The sequence below is a fragment of the Gossypium hirsutum genome, chromosome D01 (genome assembly GCF_007990345.1).
Source record: "Gossypium hirsutum isolate 1008001.06 chromosome D01, Gossypium_hirsutum_v2.1, whole genome shotgun sequence".
In the NCBI taxonomy this organism is placed as follows: domain Eukaryota; kingdom Viridiplantae; phylum Streptophyta; class Magnoliopsida; order Malvales; family Malvaceae; genus Gossypium; species Gossypium hirsutum.
Window position 1 is genome coordinate 56,103,204 of NC_053437.1, and position 25,611 is coordinate 56,128,814.

Here is a 25,611-nt window from a genome sequence, read left to right on the forward strand (position 1 = left end):
ATTCTCTTGTATGTTATTTTGCAATGTTAGAAAATCAATGTGGAGGACCAAATTCTTTACAACATTAGGCAATGTGGCAGAAGGAACACATGAAGGCTTTTATACTCGTATTTGATTACGAAGATGTGTAAAAGGATTGGCTTGAGATAGACCAAAAGGAACCAACTTTCCCACCGAAGAGAATCTTAAACGATTTTATTTTTTAAATGGTTTTACTATTAACACGCAAGTCAGGTGGATGAGAGGAATGAACAGCTGGTGGCACATAGGTAATACACTCGAGACTGCAGGCTCCCGGAACCAATGGAGGAGCAACAACCTGTACCACCGAGGGTACACCGAAAGAAGGCAACCTCAATAGTTCCGACGGGTGATGACCTAATCATACGAGCCCACCTTGAGTATACTGCACAAGGCAGGGAATTATTTAAGCCGACCGTAACTTATTATGTTGAGAGGCATGGCCTACAGCTACCATTGTGGACTGCCCCAGAACCACCCCTATTCCAAACCACTCCCGTGGATGATGATCCCTTGATCCCACCACAAGGTGGTGGTGCACAAAATGTACCATCCATTGCGAGGCAAAAGGAGAAAATGGTCATGTCAAACGAAGACAATTGTACCGAGAAGTTCGATGATGAAAACTTCACCGACCTTTGAGAGATTAAAAAAATTGTTGTAATTTGTTTTTTTAATTGTTTATTTTAATTATTCTCTTTATTTAAAAATATGTGTGTTGCTTTCTGTGTAGTAACCTCACCTTATGAAGCACTACAATTTCAAGCCAGACCTGAAAAGGGAGAACGATCCGACTAACCTCGCAACACATTCATGAAAAATCGGGTAGTCTCTTCTCTTTATTTATTTTGGAGCACATTAGGGACAATGTGCCAAATTAAGTGTAAGGGTAACATAAGAAATTTTTTAAAATTTTGTTATTATTTTTTCTTAGTTTTCATAATAGTAAAAATATATATGATAAAAATAATAAAAATTTTCTTTGATTGTGTGTTTTGTTTGTGCTTGAACCTGTAGAAATACAAGTGATTGGTTAGGAGTATGTAAATAGGTTTTTTTTGTTTAAATTGTAAATTTAGCTTGAGAACAAACGATTTTAGGTTGTTTACATTTAGACTAGTTAGTTTAATTTGTTAAACTGTGAATAGGAAAAGTAGTTAAATGCACCAAATGATAAGGTATATACAAGTAAGCATATATGTTTTTTGAATTCTAGGTTGTTTAAATTCAAATACTCAGCTATTGAATCCATGGTTATTGAAATGATATAGTATAATAAGTATAAAATCCTTATAGGTATGTGCCTAAAAATAAAAATTGTTGAGCAACCAAAAGCATTGTGAGGGTTAAAAGCAAAACGAGTGTAATAAAAGTATAAAATGATTAAAAGCCAAGAGAGTGAAAAGTGAACATAGTGAAATAAATCTAAAAATACAAGTAATTGAGAAAATCTCACTCACATTGGCACAAATACTCGTGAATTCCTTATACTTGTAAATATTATATTAGAGTTCGAAGCATGGATAAAAGAAATTGAGTAATTAGAATTCGAACTACTTGTATTCTCCAACCGTAAATGCTATACTCGTGTATACATTTTGATGGAGTCATATGTTTAACTTTATTTGGCTTGTTTTCTTTGTAACATATTGAACTAGCATGTTTGAGTGTGAAAATTGTAAATTGCTTAAACATCTATTTAGAATTATTGGTTGAGTACACATCCATATTTTTAAACATTCCAAACCAATCTCGTGTGTGAAGCATGCTCAAGTACTTTATTCGTATTGCATGTTTTTCTTTTCTTTGTTTTTTTTGTCTTGTTTGCTCGAAGACAAGCAACGAGTTATGTGTGAGGGAGTTTGATCTGCCATAATTCGTTGTAGAAAATTAAAGTTTTTTCAGCACTTAATGAGCTTGATTTCAAGTCATTTTGTTTTGTTTTTCAATTTAGTAGCTTAGAAGTAATTGTTAGCAAAATAAGCATTTTTACACACTTTATAGTGCTTCGACAACCCATTAGGCCAACTCATGCCTCGATAATGACTAACGGGCTACTTGAGTGTGTAGGGTTTCATTTCAGGTCAAAGAACGCAAAGGACGACGCCAGTGTCACGACACCAACATGTATTGTCGCGACACCTAACATCAAAGCATCTAGAGCCAAAACACGGCTGAAGTCGTGATGTCACAACAAAAACCTAAATGTGCACAGTCGTCTAGGGCATATTTGTCCTGTTAAAACCTTAATTAATTCAAGGACATTTTAGCCACTTAAATCCCTCAATTGTAGCCTATATAAACCTTATTATAACATCATTAGAGGGGAGTCGACCTAGGGAATTGCCCTAGGGAGCCGTCAAACAATCTTTCATCTTTTTATTTGTCATTTTTCTTTAGTTCATCTTTACATTTTATTTTAGTTTTTCTTATGTTAGCTTAATCGAAATCTTTCTATTCTGATGTAAAGACGATTGCGAGTGGAGATTGTTCTGGAACCACACTTCAATTTAATTATTAATGAGCATTCTCTTTCCTTTACTCTTTTATCCCTTAATTTATATTTTGTTAACTTGATCAACTAATGATTGTATGAATATTGGGATAAATTATTGTATGTATTTTATATCTTGCATGATTCAATTATGGAACTAATTTATTGATTAAGTAATTATTTATCTAAAATTTGGTGTTTATTCAGGAGTACATAATATACTAAGAAGTGACGACCCTAGTATAATATCTAGACAGGTGAGGTCGAGAAGGTATCCTGTTGAGTATAACTTGAGTCAAGTGGTGAGACCGAGAAGGTATCCATATGCCTAAGTGAGGCTGAAAGGGTCTTAAGTGGCAATCCTTAGTGAAAATAAGATTGAAAGGGTATTCTTAACTAAGGGTGGGATATAACTCAATTGAGGGTAATTAGCGATTTAATTGATAATTAGATATTTAATTGATCATAGGCCGGAAACTCTCATCGTCGACACTAGGAATAGGAAATTTCATTATATTATTTTAGGTTAATTAATTTAATTAGTTTAATTAATATTTTAATTTTGCATCAACACTACTAATTCGTGAATCAACTAGATTAGTAATTATTTTTTGTAATTAATTTAATAATAAAATTCTTCAATTTGCAATCCCTTGGGTACGACCCTCGAAATACTTCCCGAAGTTTTTTGTTGTAACAATTTATTATATTACAATTTGACCCGTATACTTGCGAAAACCGCTGCTTTATTATTTATCTTTTTGCTACAGTATTTCCAGACCAGACATTTGCACATATAACCCGCTATATGAATACTTCTTAGATTATTATGTAATAGTTATAGCAATTCTCATAGTGATAATGGTGTGCATGATCATTAGACTTGAGGTACTATAGTTTTCAACATCGCCTAATCTATTTCCATCCCATTATCGCCTATTTAGAAGGCTATTATGCTCTTTAAGTGACTAACCATGATGAAACTTGCACCATACACATGTCAAAGCACATCTCTGAGAGACAACCACTGTCACCTTTAAATGCTCATCCTTAGCCTTAAGGAGGGGCACAATGCTTTTCCTACTAGTTTTTCTCTTTCATTGAATTGTATAACCTAAGAAACCTTAACTTTGCCTCCCGCATCTTTCTACGCTCTCCGTTATGTGAACTACAACCTCTTCCTCCTACCTCTTTTGTCCCTTAACAATACTCAATCAAACTCGAACTTGCCACTATTTAAATTCAATTTGAATCGACTATAACCTTACTCGAGCCTCTAGTACAATAAAAAATGGTGTTTGAATTAAACTTTATAAAATAATTATTAATATACGGTGAAAGTATTTATCGGGTTCTCTATTATAGGGACATGTTCCAAGTAGCTTATTTATTATTAAATGGATTAATTATGTAAATTATTTTTTTCTTTCACAATTTAATTCTAAATAAAAAAATTTATTTATAAATTTATAAAAAAACTTCAAAAAAAAAGAACTTGTTAACAATAGATGATATACTTTAAAACAACAAAAATTAACTTTATTAAAATTCCACCTTATTTAAAAAAACTTAATAATACCTAAACTAAATTATTTCGAAAGAATAGTTTAAGTAGAGCCTATAATAGAGCAAATTGGTGAGTACTTTCACTATTAATAAACTTTAATTGAAGACAATTTTTAATCCAGTTTCTATTCATACTTTATTGTCACAGTGCATTCAAATCCAAACAAATATTTAACTATTCATTTCAATTTCTTCCTTACAATATTCAACCTCTGCATTAACTAAACTCACCGTGGTTGCTATAATAATCTCACTGAATCTTATGTCACCGTAGCTTTCTACTCGGTCGAAGTTTCTGCAGTATTCCATGTGGAAGGAAAACGAGTGGAGTGGACGGAAGGCAAGGTGCAGACATTGATGTCAATGGGCAGCAAACGGTATTGCAGGTCAAGTTCTTTGAGGATGTTCACTATCTCTTCAGCCAATCGAGACCTCCTTTCCCACCTCTCTCCAATGTCTTGGTAGTTCATTTTATGAGTTACCCAAACCGCCATTTTTATTTGGTTAAATTGTTCAAATTCTTTTAACACAATCATCGGATCAGAACACCAGTGTTCTTTCCGGTTCACGATGTAACTGCAACAAAACAAAACCGATGAATATCGATGTAGAAAACTTTCAAGATGGAAATGGTGGTTTTCATTCATGTATACCTTACTATTCGTTGCTTCATGAGAGCAATCTTCTCGACTGGTGTACCACTATGGATTAAGAAATCGATTGCATCACCCATATCTGGACTACGATAAAAGTTACCGATCGGCATCGTTGAAAGAACACTGTTGGGAAACACCAGTTTCAAGTTGTCGAATCTCAAGAAAACTGTAGTAAGAATGTTCATCTCTTCCACCACTAACTAAACCAAAATCATGTTTTTCATTTTATTAGTTGACATGCAATGTTTTAAGTACACAAGGATGATTGAATGATGGGATATAGTACCTGCACTCCATTGATCTCGCAGCGGTCTCCAACATCGAAAGGGTGAATGATGAACAAGAAGACAATAGATTCGAAGATGGTTTTACAGGTGTTGCCGAAGATGAAGGCGGCAACGACCAGCTGGGAGCTGAAGAGTACTATAACCCTTGAGGAAGCAATCTCCAGAATGACAAGCCAGATGACAACTATGATGATTATGGTAATCACGTTTACCATGTGGTGAAGCTGTTTTACTGCCGTCTTTGTGTCGTTTAGGGTCAAGGCCAGAGCTTTTCTTTCTCTATACGCGTTCAGCTGTAACAAAATAGCTATTGTATGAATGGATAGAGTTCCCCCAATGACGCTATAGTTAACCAATGATGAACTATTAATATTGTAGATTCATTTTTAGCTCAGCTTTCTTTTAGTTTTTAGGACTCAAAAGTCATTATACTCGCGTACAAATATATCGAATTTAAATACTTTAATAAAAATAGAGTAGGGAAATAAAAATACTTACCATCCAATTCTTCAAGGATGATTTGCTAATCCTCCTCATCTCATAAGCACCTTCAAAGGTAGCCATTGTTCTAAAAGCCTCATCTTCTCGCATAAACCGCATTAAATCCTCCACGTAGATAAATCTATCAACCAAAAACACCAAGTAACAACAAGAGTGGATATCATGTTTCATATACAAGTTTTGATCTTTTAATTTTAAACCAAATTCATTTGTAAACGGAGTGGTTAAGGACTTGTGTTCAAAATACTCACTTGGAACCACGGTGAGCCACATTTTGGAAAATCTTCTTAGCAGCAAGGGTTGCTTCGTGTTCACTTCTGATCTGTTTCACAGAATCATCCTGCATTATCTGCTCATCCAATGTAGTCAATGTCCCATATCGGACCATCTTCATCAATCTCTTCATGTTCCAAGCCGAAATGTTCCTATGGTTGAGCTTATGTAAGTGTTCTAACGCAATCCCATTACCCCCTTTCTTCGGTGAAGGTGCCGAAGAAAACGTTTTTAGCCTGGTGAATGTTTTTCTCAACTTCTCACTAGTCCTTTGTGTGGGAAAGGCATCTTCGTGAAGATCCGAAGGCACTTTTGCACCGGCTGTCTGCAACCGACTGATCTCGGCCGCAATCCTTTCCCTTTCTTCTTCCATCCTTTGGTTTTCAATTATTGGAGGACCAGAGAGTAATTCGATCACATATTGGTTGAATAATGTGTGTAGTATCCTATCGAAATAAGTGCTCACATGAAATAATGAAGCCATTACTTTGACTAGTAATGTCTTGAGTAACCATAGACACGTACTCACCAAGAAACAAACTAGGATTTTGGTCACGTAAATTAGAAAATCGTTTTCCCTCTCAACTTTATTGTCAAACAAGAAATGCCATGTCAATAGCACTAAAGTTAACCATAGGCAATTCTGGACTGGTTTTCTTACACCATAAACGAAATACAACATCCTTTTCCTTAAAAAGAAGTTCATTTCAATGAAGAACACAATCAATCTGATACCCCATCCAGACACCAATCTCCCACATATCAAAACCAGCAAGAACACTAGCCATTTCCATAGCCTAAGCTCCCATAGGTCCATGGTTTTCAAAGAAGGAATCCATAAACTACAAACCAAAGCAGCTACAATCAAGACGAGGCTCAACCATTGAAGCAAAGTGAGTGCATTGAGATTAGCTCTCCTAAACTCATCAGGCACATCTTCATCTGCAAATGGGTCATCTTCTTCTTCACCTTCCGAACCTTTGCCTAACAATCCGGACATAATCGGACCCGATTTGGATAACAAATCCGACATCATTTGCACCTCTTCTGGTGGCCTATCTATAAGCCTTGACTTGGTGCAACTCACTTTCGATAGCAAACCCGACAGAGCCGATGCGTTCGACATTCCTCTCGAGAGTTCGTAGGCTCGATCATTTATTCCTTCTTGATGCTGCGATTGGTACTGAAAACTCGGGACCGCTGCTTCGAAAGAAACCCTTCTAGAGTCTCGAGACATAACCGAGGGATCCCGTTTAATATCATCAACATCTAACCCCATCTCTAACGCAATCTCGTTGGTGTTGCTTGTTTTTTTCAAGAAATGATCATTCATTATCTTCCAAGACGATGATTCTTCGCCCGGTTGCCATCGTTGCTTGTAATCGAAATTATCTTCACCACCATCTTTGATCTCTTCTCTATCGCTCCAAAACTCATAGTTGGAGTGCCTAAAACTGTCGGTTTCAAGGTTTGAGTCTTTGCCTGTCCTGGATTCTGCAGTTTCGACGGGATTTACAGGGGATTTTCTAGTATCACCATCCATGGCGCTTATTATCAGCTCTTCTTCGTGACAATCGAAATCGTATAGAATCGGAAGCTCTTCGTTGTCGTCGTTAAGGTTGTTATTGTTAGCCGACGCGAAGATTTTCAATTTCCATTTCGACATTGATTTTTCATCTTAACCATGGCCATGAACGCTTCGCCGTATATTGCAGCCAAAATTTAGATTATTGAATCTTTGGCTGCTGAGATATTAATGTTCTGGCCGATTTTTTTTTTTCAATTGGATTTTTGTTGTTTCTGTTTTGAAATTTGGGAGAAATTTGTTAGTTGTAACATACTAACAATGGAAACTGGCGGAGAAGAGAGAGAACCAATATGAAGAAGAGTAAAAGGTGGCGTTGAAGACGAAAGAGACAAACAAAATGCATGGTTACGCCCTTACTGCTAATTATGAAAATAGAGTATTAGGTTAATCTAATTTTACCTCTAATCCCTCTACTCTTTACAATTTTCAAATTTAGTCTCTCTTCTCTTCTTTTAATTCATTTAAAATATAAAAAATGCATTTAATTTATGAGGACTCGGAACCTACCTCGAGGTTCCAAATCCACTTTCTGTCTTGCATCAATAACATCTCTTTTCTCTTTTCCTTTCAATATATTCCAATTTTAATTAAGTTTTTCGTAAATATTATTGTGATTTTGCTTCTATTTAATCGTTTTAAAATTATAAACAACAATAAGTTGTTAAATTTGAAATAAAATAATTTGATTTCATCTTCTTTTCTATTTTATTATTTATATTTAGTTTTAATATTGAAATAAATCATTAAAATATACTTTAACCATCTTTGATTTATTTCGTGTAGACTTGATAAATAATAAGTTAAGATAACTGTTTCACTACATAAATTTTGATTGTCCAGTGGGTTTTTAACTTATTTTTGTTTTAATCAACTCTAGCTTCTTCTTCTTTAATTTCATCCCCACACAAGAGATTTGAATAAAATCAGGTACGAAGTCAAAAAACTTTTTTAGGATAATTAAATTGTATATTTTTATAATAGTAAAATTGTAATTTCATCATTTTATAAATTATATATTTATAATTTTTAAAGGATTATCACTTTTTGTTAGAAAAGGCAAATTATAATTTTTCTATTACTAATTTAAAATTTTATAAAATATTAAAAATCTATTTACTGCGCTGGCGTCGCGCAGAAAACCTAAATTTTATCTCATTCTCAAAGCCAAAAGTTGCATAAAAACAAGCAATGATGTAATAATCTCTACATTTTATCCATCAGTTTAAAAGTTAAATAATATTTACAAAACATATTTTATCAAAGTAAATGAGTAAAATATAATAGTTACAAAAATAAATCATCTCAACCTCTTCTCACGTCGACGGCAACTTATTATAGGTACGAAAAGCTAAACAAACAATGAAAAGTTAAAATTTTCACATGTGAAAACTGAAAATCGTGAACATTGTTGCCCAATAAAGTTTTCACGTGGTTGATGAGGCGGTCAAACCCAACTATGTGATACATGTCAACAATTTGTACTTAAATGATGTTTGAAATTTATCCCCAGTAGTTACAAACATTTATTTTTGTATTTTTAGATAAAAATTTTAATATATTAGTCAATTTTATCCATAATGTAATCTTATAAAACAAATTATTATTAATTTAATAAGCATACTTCATAATTAAGGATGATAAAAAATTCAAACGTGATAGGTTCCGCTCAACTTGACTCTATAGGAGTGGATTTTTTTTTTAAAAAAAATCAGATTTCAGGTTAGATTTTTTAATTAAGATTTTCTAGGTGAGCTTGAGATTGAGTTTAGGTGAAATTTACCCCTCTTCAATATATTTACTAAAATACCCTTATATTAATTTTATAACTATTTTTATATTTTCAATTATACTTTCTTACTTTATATTTGATTTAATTTTGTAAATTTTAATATATTTAAAATATTATTTAAAATTTTGAGTTGGGGCGAGGTGGGATCAAATGAATTATTTTTGTAACACCTCCTAGCCGGCCAATCATCGGGTCTAAACTACAAGATACTACATTTTGTGCCAGAGCAACTACGATCAATTAGCTTCAATTTATACCATTAAACGCTTATTTACGAGTAATGCATACATATAATGCAATATACAATCATTTCTAGGTCTTATACAAGCTTATGAAAACTCTATTGCTAACCTAAAGTCGAATTAGGACCAAACAGTAAAGATTTCAAAATCTTGGGTTGATGTCATGACTTTGGGAGTTCCTCGTCGTGATACTACTCACTAACTAGGTCTCGTCGCAACATTGAGAACATATCATCGATACATAACTCTCTAAATGATCTTGTTGCAACATTAAAAGCACATTGTCGCGATGTGACTGACTATTTCTAAATTAACCAAATTGATATCAACCTACAAATGCATAAACAACCAATTCACATTTTCATACCACATTTCTAACCAAATAAACATCCCTAACAAGTTCAATTCCAAACAAAACTACTTTGTTCATAATTGAATAAATACCATACAACTAATAGGATCATTACCATTCAATATATAGAGGCTCATTTCATAACACAACCATTCACCACATTTAGCATGATTACATACTCAAATAAACCTTAAGATAACAACATTTTTAATCAATTCAAACCTTATAACATGCGCAATTCAAAAATACCAATTCACAAGCTTCAACTATGGACATAATCATACATTTTACAAAAACCAACTCATCATAGGTACATGCCCTATATTTAACAAAACAAGACTATACAAACTTTACCAAGTTGAGGATCTCTGGCTAGATCTTGGATCACAATTCAGAGATTCGAAATTTACCTAAACCTACACACAGAGAAAACAAACCGTACGCTAAGCAATAAAGCTTTGTGGTTTCCATGATTCAAGTCATTATAATACAAGCTTAAACAATTGCATACATTCAATTCAAGTTAAATTCATAACCTATTCTCATTCCATTTCATGCCAAAATGCTTTCATTTCAAACAAACATATATATGACCATCTTTACACACCGATTCACTAGGTATGCACCCAAGCATACCATTTCTCAATAATGCACATACTATTTGATCAATTCCAACTATCATATTAAGTTACATACATTTATTTAATTATCATCATTACATTAACTCATTAATACCAAATCAACCTCCAAGGCTCATTTTCAAATCGTTTTGCATAACTTTTTATATATTGATGTTTAATACATATCAATTGCATTTCATTTCATATACCATGTAGCCAAATCATGTTTTACAACCCTATTAACCAGACATGGGCTTAGAACGGATACACGGATCTGTCACCTCGGGTTGCCCAACAATGGTGACACTAAACACGTACATCCTACCACCTCGGGTTACCCAACAATGATAGTTGTCACAATCGAAATATACTGTCACCTAGTGTAATGACCCAAAATTCACGGGCATAGGAAAAGTACATTATCGGGCCTTCGTCTTAATGAAATGAGTTCGTAAATAATTATTATAAATATTTATGAGTCTAGTAGTGTGTTTAATTAGGTTTTAATTGAGTGAATTTAGCTTAATTAAGGGCAATTAGGAGAAAGGAGTGAATTGAATAAAGGGAAAAAAGTTGAATTATAGATTAAAAGAAAATATAAAGGACCAAAATGGCAATTATGCCATTTGTCCTAATTGAGGTGACATAAGATTGTAAAAATCTTAGATTTTTACATGATTTAATTTTATAAATATATAAATTAATTATAAAGTATATTATTAAATTAATTATTTTATAAATATTATATTAAGAAGTAAATTGAATTATGACAAATGTAGGGTGATGATAAAACACATGTGTAATAATTATATTTGTGCAATTGTAATATATTTATTTAATTACTATTTATTTAAGTAAATAGATTTTTATTATATTAAAATATTAAATTAATAAAAATAAATAAACTAAGGACAATTGGATGGTGATGATAATAGACAAGTGTATGGTAATAATAATTACATGTGTAAAAATAATATACATATATATATTAATAAAACATGTATTACTTAATATTTAAGTATATATGTATTATATTATATTATTATAATAATAACTAAAAGAATAAACAAAATAAATGAAAGAAAAAGAAACAAAGAAAAAAAACAGAGAACGAAATAGGGAGAAAAGAAAGGAAAGAAAGAAAATAAATGAAAGAAAAAGAAACAAAGAAACAAAACAGAGATGAAACAGGGAGAAAAGAAAAGAAAGAAACAAAAGAAACAAAAGCTTTCAAAACAGAGCAGGGGAAAGGAGAAAAAGAAAAAGAAAAAGAAAAACTAGAGTTTGAAGGTTTAAAGCTTTAATAGGTAAGTCAATTAAGTTATTTTCTCTTAATTTTGATGTTTTAGAAGCTTTTAAACAAGGTTTTGTTGAATTTAAGTTGAAGTTTTGAAAGTTCTTAGGTTTTTGAACAAATTTTATGTTGAACAAAATAATGAATTAGGGGTTTAATTGAATAAATTTCAAGTTAGAATTGATTAAAGGATTAAATTGTAAACTAGGCTACAAGTTTTGTGTTGTAGGGATTAAATTGAAAAAAGTTTTAAATTAGGGTTTTATTATGAACATTAGATAGTTAAGTAGAATATGGAAGGAAATTGAATAGAAATAAAGTATGAATTGAGTTAGAAAAGTAAATGAGTTAATTAGGATTAAATTGGAATTAGGGTATAAATTGAAAAGAAGTTCAATTAATTATTCTAAATTAGTGTTGTAATTAATAATGTAAATTATTATTATTTTTGTAGCTAACAAAGAACCCGAGGTATCAGCATCGAAAGGAAAGGAGAAAGCTATCGAGGAATAAAACGGGAGATTTACAGTTTGTATTACTATAATTCAAATTACTTTTTATTAAATGTTTTGTAACACCCCGAATTTTGGGCCTAGAAGAAATAGGTTTTGAACAAGGGAACAGTTAGGAGACTGCACATAAATATTTCGTTGTGCAAGGAAGTGACACAAATACTTGTTTGCTTTAGTGGTTAATTGATTTGGGTATGTTTGGGGGTGTTTGAGAAGACTGGGTTCAAGTCTTAGCTTTTGCAAATTTTTTAGTTTTGCTCTTAAATGAATCTGGACACTGGCATATAGGCTTTATAAATAATAGTGTTTGTTTTATAATATAAAAAGAGCTTATGGTCTAGTGGCAAGGTGGCGTGTTGTGTAATTGTGAAGTCTGAGGTTCAAGTCTTGGGTTGTGCAATAGAGTACTTATTTTGCTGCTTGAGTAAATTCGGCCAGAGGAGTATTTTGTGTACCTCTCGGGTTTTCTTTTGCTGCTATTTCCTTTTATTTTATTTTTTTATTTTGGCCGAATAGGTTTTTGGTTCCCTCATCTATCAAATTCTCTTCTCTTTTCTCTCTTCTCTTTGTTGCTTCTTTTCTCTCCTCTACTTTCCCAAACCTATCCCGAATAGTGTTGAAGTAGTTTCCTGTGCATCTTTCGTCTGAATTGCTCTTCTTCCTCTACCTCTTTTGATCGTCTTTTTGTCGAATATTTCCCTTCTCTCCCTTTTCATCTCTTCAATTTTGTTTCGGCTTGACAACTATTCTCTGACGGTTCGAATTCCTCGAGGAACGAAGGAGTATTAAGTAATATTAAAGTTGTAGAAACCTTTCTCCCATCACTCGATCAAAGGTAAGTGGGTGGTCTAGCATTCTAAAGTGTAGGTCGAGTTCTTTCTGTGGATCCGTAAGATATCATGTGTGGTTTTAAACCACATGAGTATACAATCCTGTTTAATGAATCCGTTGTAATGCAGATATCCGTCAAAGAAATTGTAGTTAACCTTCGTCAGTGGTATAAGTGGGCTAAGCCACATTTTACAATCGAGGCAAGTGTTAATTTTAGTTTTGGTTAAGGGTGTAAAAAGGGGAAGATTAACCCTATTGTTCAGCGAATAATGGTAACCTTTGTATGAATGTAGGTTTTGGTGCTCGTGAATCTTGGTGCATTTTCACAATCAGGTGTGTAAACACCCTACTGTAACTATAGAACGGCAAAAGCCGAAAATACAACGTTTGAGACCACACGAGCGTGTGATCGCTCATGTGGTAAGCCAAACCCACGAACCATGGGCGATAGACTGTAGAGGCTTCCATGAGCATTTTCATGGGCTTAGGCCGTAATGGGCCACGTTGGGCCGAAATGGGTCGTGTGGGCTCAATGGGCTCGTGGGCTCCACATGGTTGAAATTCACGATTTGTGGAAAATACTAGACTGGGCTATATAGATCTCATAGCCATGGAAAAATCTGGGCGGAATGGGCCGCACGAGCATGTAGGCCCACTTGGGCCGAGTAATGGGCCTTGGGCCCATTTACACTGTTATGACCATTTAGGTTACCTAAGTCGCTCGAGGTGACTACGAACCTTTCGAGAGGTCGATATCTACACCGAGACCTTAAAATAGGTGAAATGACCAAAATAGCCCCATAAGGTAGAATGACTGAAATACCCCATAGGGTAAAATGATCGAAATACCCTCATAGGATAAAATGACTGAAATACCCCCATAAGGTAAAATGATCGAAATAGCCCCATAAGGTAAAATGATCGAAATACCCCTATAGGATAGAATGACCGAAATACCCTCATAGGGTAGAATGACCGAAATACCCCCATAGGGTAAAATGACTGTTATACCCCTAGGAGATGAAATGACTGTTATGGCCTTATGTTACGTATGACTGGTTTGCTCTATGATATGTATGACTATGATTGAGCATGACATTTTGCATACACCTATGATATAATGTCACGATATATTGCATGGGGATGGGTTGTTATATTTAGAGGAAGTGTATCGTACTGATAAGGTTGCACGGGTCACCCAAGACAACTATGGACCTACTGATGGTTATATGTCGTTTCTTTTTACTGGCAACATTGTTGTAATACTGTTTAGTGTCGCAACTGGTGCTAATCTTAGTGTGTCTGGCTGGGTAGGTCGATTTTATCCCCGCATGGTGTGTTTGACGGGACGGAGTGGTGTGTAGAGGTTGGATTGGGTAGGATTTCTAACTGCATATCTAGACTGGTTAATGATTTTGTATTGTTACTGCATTGATTAATGATATTACTTGCTATTCACTGCATGACTGATATATGTTACTGTTATGGGCCAAGGCCCCACTGATACTATTGCTGAAATTGGCCAAAGGCCCTACTGATTCTTGGCATTGTGATGGGCTCAAGCCCAATCGTTTACCGTTACGGGAAAGGGCTTAGGCCCACACTGAACTGGACTGTTACTGTAATGGGCTAAGGCCCAACTGAATTGAACTATTATTAAATTGGGCTTAAGCCCAGACTGTAAATACATTGGCTGTTTGCTTGTTAGGGGATTACACACTGAGTTTTCATATTCTCACTCGTTCCTTTTAACTGTACAGGTAATCCTCAGCCTTAGGTGATTTGGTGTTTCGAGGGACTTGGAGGTGGCCACACAACTGCTGCTATTTTACACTTGCTTTTATTTAAATTTAAAGTTTGTGTTGGGTTTTGTTTATGTAATAAGGCCATTTATGTTTGTTTAAATTTTTAATTGGGCTTTTGCTTACTTATTTTAAACTGCTAGTTTAGGAGAAGACGAATTTTCAAAATAATTACTATTTTCAAAGACACGAGATTTAAACAATAGAGTTTCAAAAGCTTCCGCGATTTTAGATCAACCTATTATAACAATAGCAGATAACAAGACAAACGTTTTGGCTAGATGATTTATGTAAATAATAATAAAGGGTTTTTTTAAAAAACTTAGAAACGAATTTTTACCAACAAGTCCAATTTTCGAAAGGCACTTCAATGTGACACACCAGATTCAACCATAACGTCTAGGTCGGGTTTGGGGTGTTACATGTTTTATATAAATTTTATATTTAATAAATGAGTATAAGGTAGGTATTAATATTTGAGTTGAATGGGAATTGGATTGGATGGTGAATGTGTATGTATAATTGAATTGTATATTGATTTGAATGTGAAATTGAAATTGAATAGTGGTCTTAAATTTGGTATGGAAGTGAAAATTTAATTAAGATTTGGAATACTCTATTAACTAGTCGGGCTAAGTTGGATATAGTTGGCATGCTATAGGATTTGGAAGAGTACTCAAATAAGTCTCAATTCACTTGTAATACGTAATCTGGGACTCGAAGGTCCATGAAAGGGACTAAAACATTAATTTATAATATGTATGTTATTTATTTGTGAATTTAATCGTAAATTATTCGATATGTTCGGTAATGCCTCGTAACCCTGTTCCAGCGATGGTATGGGGTTAAGGGGTGTTACACCCCGAATTTCCCGGTAACATTGACTCTATATGTACAATCTACCACCACGGGTTACCCAGAATTGATGGTTTTTATAACACCCATTACCCGACCCAATCACTACGTTCGAGTTATGGATTGCTACATTTGTTACCGGAACAACAATAGACAATTAAGTAGCATTTAATCATTCACACAATCAATTAAGCATCAATCACATTCAATTTATGTTAAACAATCATTATTGGGTTTTATACGAGCTTGCAAAAACTCTTCTATTAACCCGAGCATGACATAGGACTAAATTATAAAGTTTTGAAAATTTAGGACCAATGTCGCGCCTTTATCATTTCCACGTCATGATGTTACCTACATAATAAGTCACATCACGACTTCATGCAATTTGACATTACAACGTCACTAACTGTCGGTCGACATTGCGACGAGAGATGTTGGTCATCGAGACATGGCCCCTGTTTTTGGCAAAATACACATTTTGGTACCTATTCCGTAGCTTCCAACCAAAATCTATCAACATGTTCACCCAATTACCTCATCCACTTGATTCAAACATATCCAAAACATACCAAACAAGTTCAAACATTCACATTCAACCATTTATCAAGACATTCAATACCTATTCATCAATCGAACTTAGACAATTCAAATGTCATTAAAACACAACAACTAAGCCATTCAAGTTTACCACCAATTTACCTATATTCTTTTATACCTTATGAAACTATATGACCTTATTATGAAACAACACAAAGCATACATTAAACATACATCTAAGCTTCACTTTCAATTTTTCCAACACCGAACATGATCTCAGTCTAATCAAAACCAACTCATTACATCTCATACATTCAAATACCAAGCTACCATTTCTACCTCAACCTATGTCATTCGACATACCAAACGTATGATTTGATTATAGACCATCACATCTTCTAGCATAAAATATTTATATCTAACACGATATATGGATCAAAACACGAAATCAACACATTATATGAAATGGTTATAACAAACTTGCCAAGTAGTAAACACTTTCACATACTAAGGTACACACCAAGACACTTATATACATTTCACAACCCTAGACTCAAAATGATCGCATAACCACCAATTCAGTGACAGTGTGAGCTTCGAGATCATTCGACTTGACGAGTTCCGCAAGGTGACGATCTACAAGGAAAGGAAGACATATAAGGTAAACATATAGGATGCTTAGTAAGTTCATATGTATAATATAAGACTTACCTTATTTTTACCTAAACATAGTAAGCTACCTTAGCTTGGCATAACTTTTGGCTAGACATGGCAAAATTAAAACACCAATAAGGTGAGCATTAACTTACAACCAAGATCATTTAATCTTATAATCATTTAACATTCCAATTCATATCACTTCTGTATAACTTGTCTCATAAACATATTCAAGCAAGGAAAAATACAATTACATACATATCAAAGGCATTACTTCAATCAATTTGGATATCAAGTTTATTTCATCCCATTTCAATTTCTCAATTTCATATAAATTGTTTCGCCTGATGAACCCTAATAAACGGACTTGGATACACATGTAACTATACCACACCAATTGCTCGTTCAAGCTAAGTACATTTATACATATGGTTACTTGTCCAGGCTAAACCATTAACACGACACATTAGGTTACTCGTCCAAGCTAAACTTGGGTCACATAAATATCGAAAATCTGCAACAAATATTGGATCTCATTAACATCTGAAATAAATCTCGTACAAGCGTGCACCACACCCTGTTGACATGCCAAACATATCCTAACCATTTACTAAGTTCACACGAGCATCTTTTACACATATAGCATCACTTTTCAATTCAGTCCAATTCTAACCTTGCATATCAATCCACAACTAATAAATCTATATTCAAAAAAATATATATCAAATCAAACACAAAACATTCTAAAATAATATATACAATATAAACTTGTAACATCCCGTTTTTCAGAAGGATCGAGAATAGTGGTTTTCGGATCACAAATTCTGAATAATAAGTTAGTGTTTTATTTTTATTTAATATTTATAGAGTTTCTATAAAGTTGTATTAAATTTTGGTTAAGAAATTTTAACATTTAGATAGTTAATTAAGTAAAAAGAACTAATTCATAAAAGCTACAAAGGTTAGTTTCTATTAACTAAAGGTGTTAAATGGTTAAAGTAATTTGAATTTATGGCCTTAAATGGTAATTATACCATGAGGATAGATAATGGACAATTATGGGCTTGAAATTTTTAAAGTTTGATGTTAATTAATAAGGGTAAATAAGTAAATAAATAATAAAACATTAACAAATGAAGAAAAAAACAAGTGATCATCATCTTTGTTTGTTCTTTGTCAAAATTAAGAGAATGAAATAGCCATGGAGAAAGCTTGAATTTTTGGTCAACTTGAGTGCTTGCATGTAAGCCAATTTTTATCCCTTTTTTAGTATTTTGATATTTTTGTAATCTTTTTAGCTTAATCTAGCTAACTCGGGTGTTAATTCATTAAATTATTAAATGTTTTGAATTGTACCATTGTTGAAATTGTGAGATTCTTGAAGTTTTATGATAGTTTTGTAAGTTTGATAGTTAAATAGGATTATTTTGTAAAGTGATTTTTAGTGATTTTGATGTTTAAGGACTTGTTTGTTAAAGTTGTAAAATATCATGAAAATGTTGTGAAATGGAAAAGATATGGGTTGTTCATGGGAGATATGAAAATTGGCTAGCTTAATTTACGTTTTGTGCTCAATTTGATATTTTTGGGTTTAGAGACTAAAATGTTTAAAGGGTAAAGTTTAGGGGTAAATTTGTAAATGTGACTACAAGTGTAACACTCCTAACCCTTATTCGTCGTCGAAACAAGGTTAGAGAGCATTACCGAGCTTTGCGGATTAAATGCAAACATTTCACAATATTTAATAAACATATCCAAAATTAATCATAAATTATTCGTATTGTCCCTTATATGAGCCCTCGGTGCCCAATATACACCTTAAAAGTGAATCGAGACTAACCCGGATACTCAAAAAAATTTTCCCAAAATTTTAAAAATTTTCTTAGGAGCAGGGGACACACGCTCGTGTGGCTCATACGGCTAGAAGATACGCCCGTGTCTTAAGCCGTGTGGGCATTCAATGTGAGGCACACGGTCATGTCCCAGCCCGTGTCCATACCTGTGTAACTTTCTGACTTGGGTCACACGACCAACCACACGCCCGTGTGATAGGCCGTGTGTAAGGTGCAGGGGTCACACGGCCAAGTCACACGCCCGTGTACTAAGCCGTGTGTAAAAACTTGGCATTCTATTTCAAAATTTCAAGGTGCAGGGGACACACGGCCAAACCACATGCCCATGTGCTAGGCCGTGTGTCATACACGGCTGAGACACACGCCTGTGTCTCCACCCGTGTGCACGAAAATAGGCTATTTTAAGGACATTTTTCTCACCCAATCTTGGTATCAACCTATGCACAACAAATTTTACACTCACAAATCATACAAGACCCTCAATTCAAGCCAATACCAAGTTCTTATAACTAACATATCATCACATATAATCAAATATCTTAACTTACCAAATTAACAACTTATACTTAGGTGTATATGAAACCATGCCTCAATAGACCTATTAATTGTTCATCATCTAAACATTTCAAACATGCTTCATGCATGATTTATCCTTACTCATATAAGTTGGGTTGAAATGTAAACAAAATATAAATTTTAATACTTACACAAAACATTATCACCCTATACATGCCATATAAACCAAAATATACATTGCAAAAACTACCAGAACAAGTTGGATAGTGTGGTTCGATGTGTTGATCTGATTCCCCGACCTCTCGTTAATCTACAAAGACATTAAACAAACACAAGTAAGCTTAATGAAGCTTAGCAAGTTCGTTGGTTTTAAACATAAGTATTACCGAACATTAAACATACTATAACCAAATCAAGTAAATAAATCATTCAAATTACATTTCCTTCCAACCACAACTTCAATTTATGAATTCACTTAATTCACATCAAAACCATCAATAACTTTAAGTCCTCATATACTAATTTCATATGTCATTTACCAACCTTATCAAATCTAAGAACGACTTACGGATATGAGTACATCATAAATAGAAGCCCGAAGGTTGTACAGAAGCACACAAGTGCTAAATGGAAACCTATAAAGGTTGACCGAAAGCTCATAAGAGCTGAACAGAAACTCATAAAGGTTAAACTGAAGCTCAAAAAAGCTGAAATGAAACCCATTAGGGTTAAACGGAAACTTATATGAGTTAACTGAAGCTCATGAGAGCTAAATGGAAAGTAAACACGAAAGTTTGCAACAAATGCTGAACCTCAGTTTACTTGGGTAATTTACCGTCAATTTCTCCTTTGCAGTGAACGACAGTACTCAATCTCATGTTCCAATTTAGCTGGATGTTCATTCCAATTCATAATACAACAATATTTCATTTTTATTCAATAATAATATATATAATACATAATAAATTTAACAACATTCCATTTTTCGAAAATATATTAAATACGTAACATCATTCATCAATTTCAATATAATTATTAAACTTTAACCATACAAACTTACCTGGGTTAAATTGTAAAATTTGTAGTAGTTCAGGGACTATTCTACTAATTTCCCTTTTTCACGATTATCTACAGGCTCTTGATCTAAAATATAAATGTAGCAGGCCCAAATTGCCCGGGCCTAGAATAATAAATAAAACCATCCAAACATTAAAAGTCCAATTACAAAAAAATCAGCCCAAACTAAAATTAAACACAAAAATAACCCAAACTTAACCCAAAGAAATTACAAGCCCACAACATATCCAAAAAAAAAACAACATAAAAACCCTAGGCAGAAAACCTAACCGCCGCCGCCCCCAACAGCAGCCATGCACGCCTCCATACGGCCACCTAAGTACCTTCACAGCTGGCCTTTTGTACCTGCAAAATAGACACGTAAACACAGAAAAACGGCATTGTATTTGGCTATAAAAGCCACCAAAATCAAATGTAAATTTTTTACGGAGAAAATCAATAAAAAAATCAATATATTTTCGAAGGTAGATCTTGTTTACTTTTTGATTTCTTATTTATTTTTTTTCTTTTTCTTACTTGTTTTTTTAGAAGAAAACAGAAAATAAAAAAGGGAAAGGGATAAAAAAATGTACCTTTTGCACCGTCACGGGGTCGATGTCCGCTGATTCCAATGAAAATCGGCTTTTTTTGGTCTTAGAATCGAAAAGCCCAAAAAATTGACCTTCTCGATTTTCTGGCCACCGTGGACGGCGGCGCCGTCGCAGGCGACCGGCGACCGCCGCGGTGGTCTGGCGACCTAAGCTGGCTGGATTCTGGAACCTGGAGAGAGAGGATGAGAGAATTTCAACATATATTTTTTTTAAAATGGGGTTAGAATGTTTTTTTAATTTTTTGGCATTTATAGGCTTAGTAATACGGCGCCGTTTAGGCCTTAATCCCCATTCAACCGTGTGTCGACCCGACCCAGGGGAAGGATCCGCGTGTTATGCTTCGACGAGTTATTTGCGCATTTAGCCCTTCCCCATTTTTCAGTTGTTTTAATCCAGTCCTTTTTATATTTTCTAATTTATATTTCGAATTTTATTTCATTTTCAAAGTAGTCATTGCAAAACGACGCATTTTAAGTGTGCGGGAAAATTTCCTCTATGGCCCTCTGTCCGTTACGTGCGTTTCATTTTAGTCCTATTTCGATTTTACCTTTTAATTTATTACGAATTTTGCCTCAAATTTTATTTGGATTTCAATATAGTCCTTTAATTAATTTATTTTTATTGTTTGTCTGTTAATTTATTTATTTTTCTTTATTTTTCTTTAAGTTATTTTTATTTTTATATCCACTATTTTTCATATATACCTAAGCTTTAATTTTGCTTTTACAAATTTACTTGTTTTATTTCCTCATTTTAATAATTCTTAAATTTATCCTCACGTAAGTTTGTTTTATTTATTATCTTATTTTTATGATAATAATAATATACCATAACCCTAATTTCGCGCATTTTTTTATATCCTTAAAATATTTCATAAATTGTTTTCATTAAGTATTTATTTATATATTTATTTATTAATTCCCTTTGTCCTTTTAAATTTAGTATTGCCTTGTTAGTTCTTGATTGTTTTATTGTTGTTATTCATTGATATTATTTATTTTATTTTTTTTGATTGTTAATATTAGCATTAAAATGATGTATGTTATATTATCATTGTTGTTGTATTTGCAACGATTTGTTTATTAGTACCATCGCATTAAAGTCGTTCATTAGCTTAATATTTTATTCGTATATCATTTTAAATATTACATTAATTTTCATCCAAATTCAAAAAAAATTAAAAATAAGCAATATTTTGTATTTTGGAATTCGAAATATCGTTCCCTAACTTATGGGGTCTTGATTTTCCGATAAATCTGAATATACGAACCATTTTCAAAAAACACATTTTTAAAATTATCTCGGGAATTAAAAAAGGATCGTGTTCCAACTTACGGGATATGATTTCTTCTCCAAAACTGAGATAATCAAAATTTCTAAAACTAAAATTTTTGGTGAATATTCTCGTTTCGGGATTTAAGATATTGTGTCCTAACTCACGGGATATAATTCTTTTTCTCGATTGACGTGAAATACGTCATTTTCTAAAAAAATTCAATTAAGCGATTTTAACAAAAAGATTGTATTTTAAATCTCTTCAAATTTTTCAATTTTTGACATTAAGACACTAATTAATCAACTAGGTACCAATTTTGGGCGTTACTAGGGTACTAATCCTTCCTCGTATGTAACCAACTTTCGAACCCATTTTTCTGAATTTCGTAGACCAAAATTGTTATTTTAATAAATTAAATCGTTACGAGGTGACCTGATCACACCTCATAAAAGTGATCGATGGCGACTCCCGTTTTAATTTTCATTTTCAAACAAAAGTCGACGACTATTTTTTTCAAAAAAATTGGTTTCGACAATAAAATTATTCATTCATTAGCATATAATTCAGTTTCAATTCACTTCACAATTAATACCCCTCAATTTTTGAAATTACACAATTACCTCAACTTTTATATTTTTTCAATTTAGCCCCTCACCAATTATTCTATAAATTGAACTAATTTTTCACAATTGACAATTTATCTAATTATTCTAAGCTACCATAAAGCCTTTGATAAATAGAATTTATTAACAAACCCTAATATCTAACCTTTTTCACAATTTGGTCCTAAAATAAATTTTCTATTGAAATCACTTGATAAAATCATCATATAAATAAATTAAAGCTCCAAATTCATGTTAATTCATCACAAACATCCAGCACTCATCAATGGTAACTTTCAAAATTACCCATAAAATCAAAAACTAATGACATTGATAGTTGAACCTAATTGTAAAAGTCTTAAAAACACAAAAATTTCAAGAAAAGAGGAAGAATTGAACTCTCATGATGTAAAAATATGAAAAACCAACTTTTGGAGACTCTCCTATGGTGTTTTTGGCTGAGAATTATAAAGAAATTGCTAGAAACTCTTTTATTTACTTGTTTATTTGTTTAATTTTTACAAAATTTCCAATTTTACCCTTATTTCACCTAATTTCATGATTTTTTTCCCTGCTAATCCTGCCTCATCCACCATCTTTGGGCTACTTTTCCCATTTAGTCCTCCCTTAATTATCCCTTGTGCTATTTAATCATTATTTCTTTAATTAACAAATTTTACACCTTTTTCAATTTAGTCTTTTTTAATTAATTAACTATCAAAACGTTAAAATTTTCTAACAAATTTTTAATACTAACTTAAAGACATTTCGTAAATATTTATAAAAATATTTACAACTTGGTTTATAGAATCGAGGTCTTGATACCTCGTTTTTAAAACCAATTTACCTAATAAATTCTTCTAAAATACAAATCACTAATTCAAAAGTCTTGCTAAAATCGCATTTAACTCATAAATACTAAATAATAAAATTTTCGAACTCATTCGTCGGATTTAGCAGTCTCAAACCACTGTTTTCAACACCATTGAAAATTGGGTTGTTACAACAATGACTCAAATGTATATATTGATTACTTATTTGATTTGAATTGATTTAATTAAACTAAATTGTGCTTGCATATCAAGAAACTCAAAGAGTAGGGGACGTATGAGGAAAAGGGAAAACCGCCAATTAGTCCCTGTTAGTCAAATCACTTGACAGGTAAGTTCATAAGGTTATTTTGGTTATAATTCATTATTAAATGTTGTTATGATAATTATATATTTTTGAAATTGTTGAAACGAAATTGGTTTATGTGAAACATATTTAATTTATAAAATAATTTTGATGGATCGAGTAAAAGTTTCATACATGAGATTTCTGACTGAATTTTTATTCTGGACTGAGCTCCTGCATGTGTTGCGGACTCGAATATACATGTGACTCAGATTTAGCCTGAACTGGTAATTCGTTGTCATTTTAAAGGTTTAGCCTTGACTCGTAACCTTACATGTGTATATATATAGCCCTGGCCAAGCTAGTTTTTCTGTGTTGTCATTGGTTTAACTCGAACGAGTAACCTGACACATTTATTTTGTATCTGATTAGCTCTCATGAGCATTATCTGCTTCTGGACTTATTTATTGAATATTTTTACAAAGATTCATCGGAAGAATAAAGATTAATTGACACGAAACTATTTCAATGAAATAAATGAATTATGAATTCTGAATATCTGTACGTTTAAATGTTACCGACATGAAATTGTTGGATTATGTTGTAATAAGGTTGAGGTATGATTTACTATGTACAAATAGCTAGTAAATGAGTTGGTAAGTTAATGTATTAATTTATGGAAGCTTACTAATTAATTCACATACTTACTTTTTTTTATTATTTCTCTATAGATTTTAAACTTTTGGATCGTGTTGATCGGATCATCGGAACTCACACATATCATCGACTATTATCTGTAGATTTTGAAGTCTTTGTTAGTGGTTATATGTGGCATGTAAATATGATGCTTATTTTGTGAATGTTTGGACATGTTTTGTACTTAGGTTACAAATGTCTGTTTATGTAAAGTTGTTACATGTATTGTAAGTTTGGTTGTTTTGGCAATATGTGATAAAGGTCAAATTGAATTGTTACTTAGGTTAATATATGGTATCAAATTGTGATGATAATGTTGTTGGCTCTAGATGTTTGAATGGATGAAGTGTATGAATTTGTTGTGATTGAATGCAAATTACTTGATAATTGAATTGTGGTGTCAACGAAGGCACATTTGTTATGCACTTAGGTTGTATGTTTTTGACATGTTTTAAACTTGTTTGAAGGTGTTTTGATGGTATTTAAAGGTTGGTTTTGGGCTTGTCTTGGTACCCAAGTGATTTGTGAAATTTTCCTTGTTTTAGAAGCAATTTTTGGTGCATACGACCTGGGACACGGGATGTCACACAACCGTGTACCACACACAGCCTCCTCATACGATCGTATGTCATTTTAATTTTTAGTGTAGGATTGTTCAAATGGTCACAAAGAGTTACAAGGCCTGGCGACACGATCATGTGACCCTATTTTGATTACCCACATGGACAGACACATGGGATGGGACACGGTCATGTGTCCCATACTTCGAATTGTACACGGTTGGCCACACAGCCGTGTGACCCTTGTTTCCAAGCTTTTCCAATTTTTCTAAAATATTTTTTTTGTTTCAAATTAGTTCCTGAATGTTCCTAAACCATTTTTAGGTCCCCGTAGGCTTGATTTAAGGCTCGTAAGTGCATTTATGCTATAAATGAGATGTGTATTTTAATATTAGTACTTAATTTGAATAATTGTTTCTGTTTAAACTTAAATGTTTGTAATTGT

The 25,611-nt window shown here is 32.9% G+C and overlaps 1 protein-coding gene across 1 annotated transcript; it reads right to left on the reverse strand.

The window, feature by feature from the left end:
- Window positions 1-4,139: 4,139 nt before the first annotated feature.
- Window positions 4,140-7,714, reverse strand: LOC107921425 (mechanosensitive ion channel protein 8). The gene is made up of 5 exons (XM_016851276.2): window positions 5,777-7,714; window positions 5,523-5,646; window positions 5,024-5,317; window positions 4,735-4,937; window positions 4,140-4,657 (listed from the first exon to the last, which is right to left on the reverse strand). The coding sequence occupies exons 1-5, from the start codon at window positions 7,462-7,464 to the stop codon at window positions 4,360-4,362; spliced, it is 2,607 nt and encodes an 868-aa protein (XP_016706765.2). The 5' UTR covers window positions 7,465-7,714; the 3' UTR covers window positions 4,140-4,359.
- Window positions 7,715-25,611: the final 17,897 nt, after the last annotated feature.

Excerpts from the sequence above, each read along its gene's own strand:
- LOC107921425 (XM_016851276.2), bottom strand. The coding sequence starts at position 7,464 with ATGTCGAAATGGAAATTGAAAATCTTCGCGTCGGCTAACAATAACAAC. Across the intron at positions 5,647-5,776 it reads GTGGCTCACCGTGGTTCCAA|ATTTATCTACGTGGAGGATT; the intron begins GTGAGTATTTTG and ends TTTGGTTGATAG. Across the intron at positions 4,658-4,734 it reads ATGAAGCAACGAATAGTAAG|TTACATCGTGAACCGGAAAG; the intron begins GTATACATGAAT and ends GTTTTGTTGCAG.